Consider the following 13,512-nt stretch of genomic DNA (forward strand, 5'->3'; position numbering starts at 1 on the left):
CTCATACTTGTGAAGTAATACAGCGCCAACACCGTAATCACTGGCGTCCGTTGCTAGTATTAGTTCCTTTTCTGGATTGAAATGTGCCAATGCTAAGTCTGACAGTAGACATCTTTTGATATTTTGGAAAGCAGATTCACATTCCTTATTCCAGTTCCATTTAACACCCTTTTTCAGTAACTCGTTAAGAGGAGCTCTTAAATTATGTATGTTAGGGATGTAAATTGCATAGTATTGAACTAATCCCAAAAACGATTTTAATTTTGTCACTGAATCTGGAGCAGGCATCTTTTCAATTGCTTCAGTCCTTTGTGGATCCGGTCTTCGACCCTCTTTGTCGATTATTTGACCTAGATATTTAATTTTTTTCATAAAAAAATCGCATTTTTCTGGGCTCAATTTAAAACCAAATTCCTGTATTCTTTTGAATACTTCTTTTACATGCTTCTTATGATCTTGCAAATTTTCACTTTTAATTAGGATATCGTCAAGGTAGGCCATTGAAAATTCCAACCCTGCCAGCATCGTGTCCATAATTTGCTGGAAAATAGCAGGAGCAACCTTTAATCCAAAAGGAAGCCTCTTTAGCTTAAAAATGCCCTTATGAGTATTTATGCCTAAGTATTTGGAGCATTCATCGCTGATCTTAATTTGCAAGTAAGCATCTGAGAGGTCTATCTTAGAAAAAATTTTTCCTCCGTTAAGCTTAGAGAACAGATCTTCTGCGGACGGAAGGGGATAATTATGGTCCAATAGACAGTCATTTAAACCCGTTGAAAAATCTCCACAGACCCTTATTCTGTTATTTTTTTTCTTTACATACACGGTTGGACTTGCCCAATCTGTGTGGTTAACTTTTTCAATGACTTCCAGTTGTTGAAGTCTATCCAACTCTTTTTCGATTGCGTCCATCGCTGAAAAAGGCACATTCCTTTTAGGTTTGAATACTGGAGTGGCATTTTTCTTTAATTCAAATTTTGCCTCTGTCTTAATACAGAGTCCTAGTCCTTCGGCAAAAACATTGGGAAATTCAGTTTTCAAATCCTTCAGGAAGTCTTCCCTTTGGTTTGCTTTTTCTGCAGTTAAAACGTTACAAAACGAATTTATGGGTTTCTCCCATAAATTAAACAGGACAATCCAATCTACCCCAAACAGGCATGTATTCTTTCCTGGTACGACGTACACTTTGGATTTATGAGTCTGGTTAGCGAATGTCACTTTGCATTTTAATTCTCCCTTGAACTCTAATCTTTTGCCGCACACACTTCTCGCCGTCTTTCTGGTTTTCGTTAATTCAGGTCGACCTATCCTTTTCCATATATCTTCATTTATAATACTAATATCTGCACCGCTATCCAGAAGCAATGTAACCAGATGTCCATTTATCCGAACATCAACATATTTCCGTCTTTCGCAGCTTTTTTCTTTATTCATGCGAAGCGTATTTACATTATCGGTCCCTTGTCTTTTCTTCTGGGCACAGTATGTTCCCTTGTGACCTCTGAGACCACATTCATAACATATTTTGTTCCTAAACCAGCAGGTCTTATTGTTGTGTCTTAAACTACCACAACATTTACACTTTAGCTTTGGGTCTTTGTATCCTTTAAGGATCCTGTGTTCTTGGAACCTGGACTTTCTTGTGGTCCCTTGCCTTTTTACTTGCTGCACCTTAAAAATATTTTTCTCTTCAATGCGAGTGTTGTCTTTCTTTATGTTAATCAGACGTTGACACTCTTCAGTGACTTTTTGCAATGTTATGTTAGGATCCGCCTCCATAATTGTTAGGATCCGTGAACGTATATCTTTGTCCCTTGGTGCTGTGAGACCTTGTACAAAGATTAAACATTTAAATTGGTCTGCGGAAATTTCATTCAATTTAAATGATTCGCATAAACAGTTCACAGTGCAAGCATATTCTAGATAGTCTTCAGCTTCTGCCTTCTGAATGTTCAAACATTTGTATCTAGAGTGAAATAGGCTATCCCTTTTATCAAATATTTTCGACAAGGTACTAATTGTTTCCTCGAACGAAACCTCCTCCGGTTTTTTTGGTAGAATTAGATTTGCATACTTGGTGTTTTCATCAGTACCCAGTTTTTGTAGTAGCAGGGTAACTTTTTCCTCATCGGTCCAGTCTAAACATCTTTTCGTAAAAATTGTTTCGTATCTTCTGTAGTATGCAGGGAAAGTAACACCAGTATCCGGGGAGTAACGAAATTCCGTTAGTGAATTTGAAATACCCTCGGCAGAAAAATTAGTCTTCTTCCCGGTCGACGTTAGAATTAGCTTTTCTAAATTCTTTTGCTGTGTCGACATTTGTCGTTGTAGTATGTTTGTTTGTTCTTGTTGTGCCTCTAAAGTTTTTTGTGTTCTTTCTTGTTGTTGTTGCAGCTGTTGCTGTAGCTGTTGTTGTTGAATTTGTTGTTGTTGTTGTTGTTGCGCTAAAAATTGTTGAGTCATTTTTGTCTGTTCCTGGATGCTAAGGGCTAGAGCCTTAGTTAACTCTGCTAATTGTTCCATGTTAGCTTCTAGTACAAAAATGTCTTTTCGAATTCTACACAATAATTCCAAAGAAAAATCGTAAATTTACGTATATCGTAAATTAGTAGCAATATGCAGACACAACACGTTTCAACAAAGTTCATCCATAGTAATTCAACAGGCTTTGTAAAATAATTCTTTTTTTTTTTTTTTTTTTTTTTTTTTTCAACAACGTAAGTTCATACACAAAATATTTCTTACTTCCCACGACAAATAGTTCCAATTATTTATATAAAGGCAATAACAAACAATTAATTTTCCAAAAAAAAAAAATATATGGCTGCCGTTCCCACGTGGCATAAAATGGTACAATAGTCGTATTTATATTTTTTCTTTCGAAACTCGTAATCCTTTAGCGTAGTTTCGAATTCAACTTGCGACCATTTTTTTTTTTTTTTTTTTTTTTTTTTTACTTGTCAAAATAAATATAAATTCCACTTTACCTTGAACATGTTTCTATAATTTCTTGTGAGTTCTTTACGAAGAAAAATCCGTACTTTTCGCTACTTTAGGTAGGAAAAATTTTTAAATTCATTGACGCACGTGGTCAAAAATCCTTGTGTAGTTTGTTTTTTTCGTAAAACAAAAAATCCTTGCATTGTACACAGTCCTTGGTACGGTAATTTATCTCTGTTAAGAGAAAGAACATCCTTTCGTCGCCATTGTTATATTCCTAAATACTTAGGAAATAAAGACAAACGTGAGTTACACCGAGTGGTATGTGTAATGGGGTTTATTTATAATACAGAAACGTAAGGCTGCTCGCCTAAGGTAAATAGAAGTACATAGTAACAAGTATGGGGAAGAAAGTCTGATAATCAACACGTAAGACTATCCGTCTTACTGCGACTGCTTGTCTGCCGCTGTCTGCCCAACAGTCCAATATATATATACAGTTTGTAACCGGTGTATAGCCAGTTATGTTCCTTCACAACACTATTGTTTGGTAATTGTGCACATGACTGATTTTTGCGACATACTATTCTTGCCCCTTTCACCTCTTCAGCATGGTAATGCCAATCACTTTTGAACCTTTCCACACCAATCTTTCTTCCATTTCTCTATTCCACTCTCCCAAGTGCACTGGTCACACAATATGGGAGGTATCCCATATTGTGTGACCAATTCCACACCTCTTCATTCCATCTTTCAAATAATCTTATAATGCATCCTTCTTCAAACTCTTCTAGCTCGCACATTTAGTTTAAAATAAAATATTTTCTTAGGTTAGAACCAGTCTCTCATCCTTATAACATGATCAGCCCATTTCAAGCGATTTTTATCCATTTGAACTTCTATACTACCAAAACAAGGCTTGATAGTGGTTCAATGATCTTGCTAGTTAATTTATTTTTTTTTAATTTCCAAAAGCCTAAAACCAAATTCCATGATGTACACTTAATCAACATAGTTTTATATATTCCTTTTCCTTTTCTTTTTTTTAGATTTTACTGAAACAAGACTAATTTATTTGCTAAAAAATGAGGTAAGTCAACTTTTCATCCTGATGGCTTGACTATTTCTGCAAATAAGTTACAGAAACATTCGAAAAGCAATAAAAGACAAAAAAAAATACATTTACAGTTTTAGTTATAGTACTGCATAAAAAAATGCAACACACACAAAAAGTCCGGAATGATCTAATTCTCCTTGACCAATCAGCAGACATAAATTTGATAGACTGACGACAAAAAAAAACTCTTTCCTCTTTCGCAATAGGATCCGATCTGGTGAACAAGTAAGAAAATTTCTCTTTAATTTGAATGCAATGACTTGAATCTAAACAATTCAAGGAGCCATCTTTTTTTTTTGTAGATGTTAAAGAACTACTTTTATTATGTACTAGCCTAGGTGCCCGAGTGTTTGGAGGTGTGTGTTGAGCAAAAAAAAAAAAAAGTGGTAGTTGGCAGGCCGGCTCGAACCCATACCGCAAAGAAGGAAAAGAATGTGAAAAATAAAACATGATGTGTTTGCTGTTGCACCCATCGCCAAAGCGGAAGTGACATAGGTTTAAATTAAGGCTAGACAATCGAAAAGAGGGAATGATTTTAGAAAATATTGGCGAAAAAAGCGACCCCTCCCTGTAGAAAAGTGCCCAGTTGAGAGTGGAGGAATTAATGTTTTTGGACAATTTTTCAATATGTATCATCCAAAGGGTCGAGATTCAAAATGATACTAATCTCATGAAAATATGTCACCTCTGTCAAAAGTTTTAGGCAGACATACAAACATACATACATTCATACATACATTTAAACAGACAGGTGAGATTTATATTATAGATTATTTGGATTCTGTGGACTACGGTTCTCATCTTGTTTCAGGTGATGTAACTTCTCATCTTCTTCAGGTATATCTTGTCGAACTCAGAAATCTGCATGGAATTGCAAACGTTGTGAAAATGACATTCGAGATGAGAACAGTAGTCCGAAGAATCCATATACTACGAATAACCAGTCCTTGTCTCAAAAGTTCAGTTTTGAAAGACTTTTTTTGTATTATTGTTTAGTTTAATACATATATTATCTCTTTTTTGTGTGCCTTCTGTATGCTTTCAGCATTTTTGCAACTTCCATAAGTGACAAATGAACCATTCCCTTGCCAAATCATTTTTTTTTCCAGACAAACAGTTACCAATCTTCATTATCAATAGTTGTTGCTTTCATTGCTCATTTGATTTTGGCAATTAAACTGGCTCTAAAGACAATATGACAGTGATTAGGATTCTACCAAAACAACTGCAATCATTTGTGCAGTTTTTCTGTTTGTGCATTATCATTACTCTCTGGTTCATTGTGGATACAACACAAAAAATCCATCCTGTGGTAAGGTCTCAATTTTGAAGCTTTTATATATCTGTTGATCATGTGACCAGCTCAAAAAAAATACTTTAATATTTCTGTAATTTGTTTGTCCTCTTATTGGGGTATAAGTTGAAATTCAAACATTTCGAATTCGCTTTTCGTCAAATTGCATCTAACCGCTTTAGTGCTTTTCTATTGTCTCCATTTTTTTTTTTTTTTTTTTTTAGTGTTTCTTGCTCGTTATTACAATGAAGTAAAGATTGAGTAAGGAAAAAACAAAGAGAAAAACTTGGCAAACCAGTTGGTATTCAATCTCCACACTCTTCAAAGCTTCAAAATTGAAACCTTACCATAGGATGATTTTTTTTTTTTTGGCGTTGTACTCACAATGGACCTGAGAGTAATGATAAATAAGGAGTGACTCCACACTCCCCAAAGCTCCCAAATTGAGGATTCATCACCAAATGCAGTTTAAAATCACATGCAAGACCATCTGTCGAGTGTCAACGTGTTTGAATATGTATCTATAGGCACATGTTGTGTTAAAATTCAAATGATTTTATTAAACCAACATAGGCGTCTGTAACTGAAAAGTGATAAATATATTGCATAGATTTTCAGTATTAAATGTAAGTTTGAATATAAAATAAACTTAAAATACAAATCCTATTACAAAACGGATATTTTTTACATCAACGAAAAGTAAAAAGAAAAATGATATTACAGCTAACTTAGTTCAGAAACGAACAATTGTCTAAGCTGAAAGTCTGAACGATCCTTAAAACGGGGGTCCTTGTATTTTAAATAAAGGATTTGTGCAGGTTTGATCTTTATCTGGAGAAGAACATTTTGGATATTGGGAAGAAGTGTGCGATAGTCAATCCAAACAAGAGCAGATAAGTTCATCATCATTACAAATAGCCAACTGCAAGTGACGAGGGATGATTCTGGATTTCTTGTTGTCCCTGGCAGTATTCACCACCAACTTGAGAATCTCTGCAGTCAAATATTCCAAGATCACCGCCAAATAGACTGGTGTTCCTGCACTAACTTTCTGGAGATAATTGCCTTTATATAAAAGATGGTGGATATAACCAACGGGGAATTGAAGTCCAGCACGAGATGATTGGGTTTTGCTTTTCACTTTGACTTTACTGCAGCGTCTTGACATTGTTACCGATTGCGGATTTGCGAATCTTGCTGAGCTATCAAGAAAATTTCTATCATTTATTAAAAAAAAAATCAGCTATTCTCAAACTGAAGATGGACATCACAGTTCAAATCAGGGCAGAATCAAGAGAGGAATATGTCAGCATTAGTGACAATTTTTCAAGTCATATCCAAGTGTGCTTTTCATTGAATGCCAATAAAACAAAAATCTTAGACATTCTTGACAGAAACTTGGTGGACAAATCTATACCAAATATCATTAAATTGTAGAAAGAGTTATAGTCAGCTAACGCACTTCCGAACTTCCGGCATAGCACTACCGGAAGCGCTGACAAGTGTTATATTATGAATAAGCATATGGTGGCGAGAAGGAACCAGACAACAATATGTATTTAAATTTTAAATGATTGATTTCTCAATCGTTTATTTATAAAATTAATCTTAACAAGAAAGCAAAACAAAGTGTTCAAAATTTGTAAGGATGTGAGAATGTTCAGGAAAGAAGATTTTTATCGTAAAGTTAATGTTTGTACTTCTTAGGAGAGGAAAGTCGAGCGCTAATATGAAATTGTGATGAAATAAGCAGTGAAAATGTTAATTCTTGCTGTTGGTGTTTCCACGTGGAGAAATTGATGGATGATGCGCGTGAAAGTGGGTTTAACGTCGGGGGGGGGGGATCCGATCGAGCTGATAATTATCCCATGCTGATCGACTTGCTGTGACTCTGGGTGACTGCTTTTTTGTCGCGGCGGCTAGTGTTTATATAGTGGTGTCGCGGACGTAGTTGAACACAAAGCGCAAACTGATAATTAGCTTATATTTTGCTATTTTAATTGTGTTCATTTATTGTGTCTTAATGTGTTGTAGGGAATCGTCTGTTTGGTGTATGTATGCATGTGTTATATTAATTTAAAGCTGAAAAAATTGTGAATGTAACCTAGTCGGTGTTGAATTGTTGCAATGTTTTGTGTAATATTTATTTGCATTAATATGCTGTCTAAGTTGCGTTTACTGTGATGCTTGTGTTTTACATTTTGGTTTTCTCTTTTGTGCAGGCTTATCTGGAGGTTTTCTTGGTTGAAGTGATGTGTGAGCTATTCTATTGATGTGTGTATGTGAGAAAATGGGCTTTGAAATTGTTGTGTGTATTTATTGTGTTCATTTGTATTAACTCGACGAACATCTTTGTCTTAACGTCGCCATTATTGACTGTCGCAGCTGCTGCTTTTCTGGTTTATCATGTAAATTTAGAGGGATATGCGAATATAACACAAGGCAAATCAATTTCTTCACTTTTATTGTTTTTCAGTATTTCTACTTTATTGAAATAAGATATAAGAAAAGGATATTACTGAAAAAGTACACGATAAAAATTAACAATATTATGCAGATAGTCTTTATTAAATGGTTCATTACTTAAAAAGATTTTAAAAAGTGTTTTCAACAAAAAAAAAAATAAAAGAGCACAAAAAATGTTTTCAATACAATAAAATAACATAGTATAAAATGCTATAAATAAAATAGTATAAAAATAATAAATCATAATAATTGATACTAGATAACGTTTTAGACGTATACATATTATCAACATCTTATCAATGACTGGATGTAGCTTAATGTTATATCCAAACCAAACACCTGCTTAAACCGATCATTTGAAATTAGCACAAATATTATTCAAGTATGCATTTGACACTAACGTTTTAGGCATGTACATATTATCAGTATTTTATCAATGAAGTCGATCTTTTTCATAATTATCTGATTACAGATGCACATTTTCAAAATGAAGGTCCAGTGCTTGAAACTGACCTTCAGTCGGTAGTGAAATCGGGTTGTAAGTAGATAGTAACATTGTTAAGCATTCTTATTTTAAAAGCAACAATAGAATATAAGTATATGTGTGTGGGGGGGGGTTATAAGACCGTTTATATACTGTACCAGATAACATATGTTGTATAATTGTTAAATGTGTACATACGGCACCAAAGTAATGTCTGTTGTATTCTTATAAATGGACCATAACTGTTGCGTTGTGTAATGGACTATTGCCCTTGTCCTAAATATCTATTTTACGTCCCGTGACTCATTTCATCTAGTGGTGTTGGTGCGTTCGTGTCAACATAATACATGTACCAAATACATGACAACATAACTGTTCTGCTGGCTGTTTCCTCTGGGAGTTTCTTCAACCGTCCTTGGGGGAGCTGGAATCTGTTTAAAGGAACACTTCAACACAAGACGATGTGAGATTTTATGTATTTTATTCAATCCCAGATATTCGTCATAGCAGAAGGGAGTGATCAAAGATCTTTGGCTTGATGGACAGGGCAGGGCGGGGATGGAAAGAGTCTTCTGTGCCTCCATTCTGAGACTTCTCTCCCATGGGGAAACCCATTTTTAGCCCATTTGTCTCCCTTGGTGTCCCAACTCCAACTTTGTGCAAACCAGAACACGTGACATGTGACACATCACTTCCACTCTTTATTTGCATCCTTCTGGTGCAAACTGACTGGATCACAGAGTTTGATATATTATCAAAACATGACGGTTCAAATCTCTGTTGTCTACTCATCACTAGATAGATAGATAGATAGACAATTTCCTGCTTCTTCTCTAACAATTTGCTGTACATCATCCTCAAGAGACGTGTTTATTATTTGCTCTTCTTCATATTTCAGTTGTGCTATGTTACTCCAGTGCAGACACTCCTGTAAAAAAGGGAACAGACTTTTGAGAATGCTAGCCACATCCTACAGTTCCTTTGTTAAAGATAAGGCTTACATTAATGGAAGTTGGGTTGCAGCAGCAAATGGAAACACTTTCAGTGGTAAGTTCATTGTAAAATTCCTTCTCAAACCTATCATATAACTTTTGTACATTTTAAAGTTCTTCTTCATTTCGTGTAGTGAAATTGAAAAATTAAAATTTTGAATTTCAAGTGAAATCAATATCTACTGAATTGTCATGTCACAGTAATAAAAATATCCAAAAATTACGAAAAACGATGAATTACTAATGAAAATAGTTTTTGAAGACAGTGAGCGAAAATTGAGTTTTGCAAAAAAAAAAAAAAAATTTTTTTTAAACGGAGAGTTCTAATTTTAACAAAAAGGGAGGTAAATCTTTTCTGAAAACTGAAAATTTTTGGCCAATTAAGCAAAACTTCATTTTCACTAATTGTCTTCAAAAACTGTTTTCATTAATAATTAATTTTCTTCCTTATTCTTTGTTTGTAATTTTTGGATATTTTCATTACTGTGACATGACACTTCAGTAGATACCATTGATTTCATTTGAATTTCAATTTTCAATTTTTGTTACAATAACGAAGAAGAACGCTATTTTAATCTGTATCTACTTTATAAAAGTATGCCAGTCGAATTACTGATGTTAGATTGAAATATAATTGTGTCTGACAAATTGTTATTTCATTCTTACTAACCTGTCATTTATGCACAGTTGCAGTCTGTGTTAGAATCAACCTAAAAAATAGTTATTCCCTTTGAACTGACAATTATTATAATCTCACTCGTAAGTTGTTGAATAAATTTGTTAAACATTTCCCTTCATCCTGTTATCATTTTTTTATTCGGTTATTTCACAGACAACACACATTTTAAAACCCGTAACAACTGGTGATAAGATTTTGTTTTTTTCATGCACGTGTGGGAACAAAAATGTTTCATTAAAAAAACAAAAACTGAAACCAACTTTAAGGCCTGCTCAGACTTCATTTCTTCATAAAATTTTTTTCCTTTTTTTAAAAAGAAAAAAGAAAATTCACTTCTCACTTCACTGTAAAAAAAACAAAATTGAAATCAGCTTTAAGGCCTGCTCAAACTTCATTTCTTCATAAAATTTTTTTTCCTTTTTTTAAAAAGAGAAAAGAAAATTCACTTCTCACTTCACTGTAAAAAAAAAAAAAATTGAAATCAACTTTAAGGTCTGCTCAAACTTCATTTTTTTATATAAAATATTTTCTTTTTTTGAAAAGAGAAAAGAAAATTCACTTCATTGTAAAAAAAAAAATAAAAAATAAAAAAAAGGAAAACATTCTAACCTGACATTTACAAAAAAAAAGTGGATTGCACCATACAACAGTTAATGTAACAACAGTTGCGATTGATGGAATTATTTTAGAGAGATTCTCAATACCTTCACCATCGCACTCAGAATGATATGATGTTTGCAGAATCAGTTGCACAATCTAAATGGCTAAATCTACATTCTGTACATGGTTTTTATGCTCTGAGGACTTTTTTTGGATGGAATTCAAGGAACAAGCTGACAACTGGAATGACAGGCTTTTTGCTACATAAGCTTATGGCGTCGAAATATGACCAGTACTCAAATTATATACTTCCTAAACATGCACGTTACCACAACATTTCCTAGCTATCTTCATCAGGACACAATATTACTCATACATATTGATCGACACACAACATTTCCCAAGCATATCGTTCAGAACATAACGTTTCTCAGGCATATCGTTCGGAACATAACGTTTCTCAGGCATATTGCTTGGCACGTAATGTTTCTCAAGCATATCGTTCTCATATGACTTTTCCAATACATATCAATCAGCACAAAATACAAACACGGTGACAACTTAGTGGACAATAGATCAATCATTTCATTCGGGCTATTCATGAACACATTTGAACTGCTATCTCTATTGCTTCTCATGCAGACAAATACAAATGCCAATGATGAAAAACCACATAGGAATTAGCCAATGTGTAGTCACACTCTAATAATCAAACATCTATGTTAACCTCAAGTGTGCTTGCTACAGGTAAATACTTAAACGGTTACTACCCTTGGATGTGGTAGGAAAGAGTGAGAGTTTGATCATGACAATATGAGGATGAAATACACACGGCTCTCAACGAGAGATTTTCATGGCTCAATTACTGTAATTATAAGTTGTTGAATAAATAGGTTAAACGTTCCCCTTCGTCTTATCATTTTTGTGTGGTTATTTCACAGACAACACATATTTTATTTTTAAATAAAGTAAAAGAAACTATAATTCATTGAACAATTTCTTTTCAAATTAAAGACTAAACCTCTGTGGATCTTGTTATCTTGTTTGTTTGTCTCCACGCACATTGATGAACCATCTAGACTTGGAGACTCTAATTTGTTGTTTTTTTTTGTTTTTTTTAAATACGCTAGTAGTTAAGTCGTTAGCAGTCGTTTTTTTAAATAAGTCGTTTTAAATAATTTTTTTTTAAATATTTTTTAAATAAGTCGTTTTTTTTAAATATTTTTTTTAAATAAGTCGTTTTTTTTAAATAAGTCGTTTTTTAAATAAGTCGTTAAATAAGTCGTTTTTTTTTTAAATATTATTTTAAATAAGTCGTATTTTTTTAATATTTTTTTTAAATAAGTCGTTTTTTAAGTCGTTTTTTAAATAAGCTAGTAGCTAAGCTATTTTTTAAATAAGTCGTTTTTTAAGTCGTTTTTTAAATAAGCTAGTAGCTAAGTCGTTAGCAGCATGGACTGAAAACCTGATTATGCCAAATCCAAATCCAGTTTGTTCCACAAAAATACTTTCATCAAACCCACACTTAACTTATATCTAACCTCTTGGAAAGAGAAACTTAATGCCTGTTGCATTAGGTTTACAGGAAAAAATATATTATTGTTGAAATATAAGTCAGTATTTTATGTTTGATATTATTAAATTATTGTAATATTTTACACTGAACTAAAGGCTTTAGTTTATTTTTTAAATCATGTGAGTAAGAGTGATACTCTTTTCTTTTTTTTTTTTTACAGTGATCAATCCAGCCAATGAAGAACTCATTGGAACCGTTCCAGATATGGGAATACAAGAAACACAATCTGCCATTGATGCTGCTCATGTTGCCTTTGATACATGGAGAAAAACGACAGCTAAGGTAAAATAATTTATCCCATTATTTTCGCAATGTCATTAAAAAATGTTCTTACTTTCTACTGATGTCCATCTTACTGTTGAGACAATCTGAATCAGGAGTAAAAAAAAATTCAAACTTTTTGGGGTATCAGAATTGGTGTAAGAATCGGAAAAATATGTGCCTATTTTTCAATACTAAAAAACAATTCTTTTTATTGTTTTTATTTGTTTTTGTTTAAAACTTAATTTTTCATAACTCGTATTAATGATGAAATGGCAAATAGTTATTAATTTTAAACTGCCAGTAAAACTATAATCTATAGATTAATTACTTCATCAAATGTATTTTTATATTTGCAAAAATAAATGTACAAATTACAATTTTTTTCTTTGATATAATCCGAGCCCTGACTCAAAGAAAACAATATTTAAAAATTTAAAAAGAATTGGAATCTTTAATTTAGAACACAATCAGTAATTATTTCAGAATCTGGAAAAATATTAGAATCATTTCATGACTAATTCAACTGAAACAATAAAACATTGTTTAATGAAGGATGTTATAGTTTGCTTAAAGCTTTGTGCATAGTGTGTAAGAAGTTGTGTTTGAAGACTATGACAATGCAATCTTGTATAAAAACACTGCTGGTAAACAGAATAAATTACAATATTGAAAGATTTCAATAATTTTTTATTATTAATTATTTATTTACCAACATAATGTGTCGAACCAGGATGATGTGGTGGTGTTAAGTTCTTTGACTTTTCGAGGTATATCTCATCTTTAGAAAGAAGGAAAAATATACAACTATACAGTTGAAGTGTTTTTTTGCCAGTGGAAGTTATAGTATTGTGTATATATAATTTTCTAGTTGCACTTAAAATGTTTGCTAAAATCATATATACACCTGACAATTCTTTTGTCATTATTCTCAAAATCAACACAGAAAAATTTATCAACATATAAGTTTTATTTACAATAAAGCTTCTTGTTCATTGACAGAGAAAGAGGGAAAGAGAGAGATAGAGAGAGAGATTTGTTGTGTGAGGTTGGTTGGTGTGAAGATGTCAATCATGCTCGCTACTGTGTTTGCTTTCTTCTCT

General features: G+C 33.0%; 1 protein-coding gene across 8 annotated transcripts in view; it reads left to right on the forward strand.

The window, feature by feature from the left end:
* The window catches only part of LOC145293779 (succinate-semialdehyde dehydrogenase, mitochondrial-like), a 94,603-nt gene that overhangs the window by 40,488 nt on the left and 40,603 nt on the right, over positions 1–13,512 (forward strand). For 6 of the 8 annotated variants that reach the window (XM_080140304.1, XM_080140308.1, XM_080140307.1 and 3 more), the window contains 3 exons: positions 3,990–4,030; positions 9,200–9,348; positions 12,309–12,430. In XM_080140304.1, the coding sequence (XP_079996430.1) occupies positions 4,026–4,030; positions 9,200–9,348; positions 12,309–12,430 (276 nt within the window). In that variant the 5' untranslated portion in view covers positions 3,990–4,025. The remainder of the gene's footprint in view (positions 1–3,989; positions 4,031–9,199; positions 9,349–12,308; positions 12,431–13,512) is intronic. The other 2 variants (XM_080140310.1, XM_080140311.1) reach the window with 1 other exon arrangement.

Source organism: Euprymna scolopes, chromosome 15 (assembly GCF_053919585.1).
Source record: "Euprymna scolopes isolate OS-2025 chromosome 15, ASM5391958v1, whole genome shotgun sequence".
NCBI lineage: Eukaryota > Metazoa > Mollusca > Cephalopoda > Sepiida > Sepiolidae > Euprymna > Euprymna scolopes.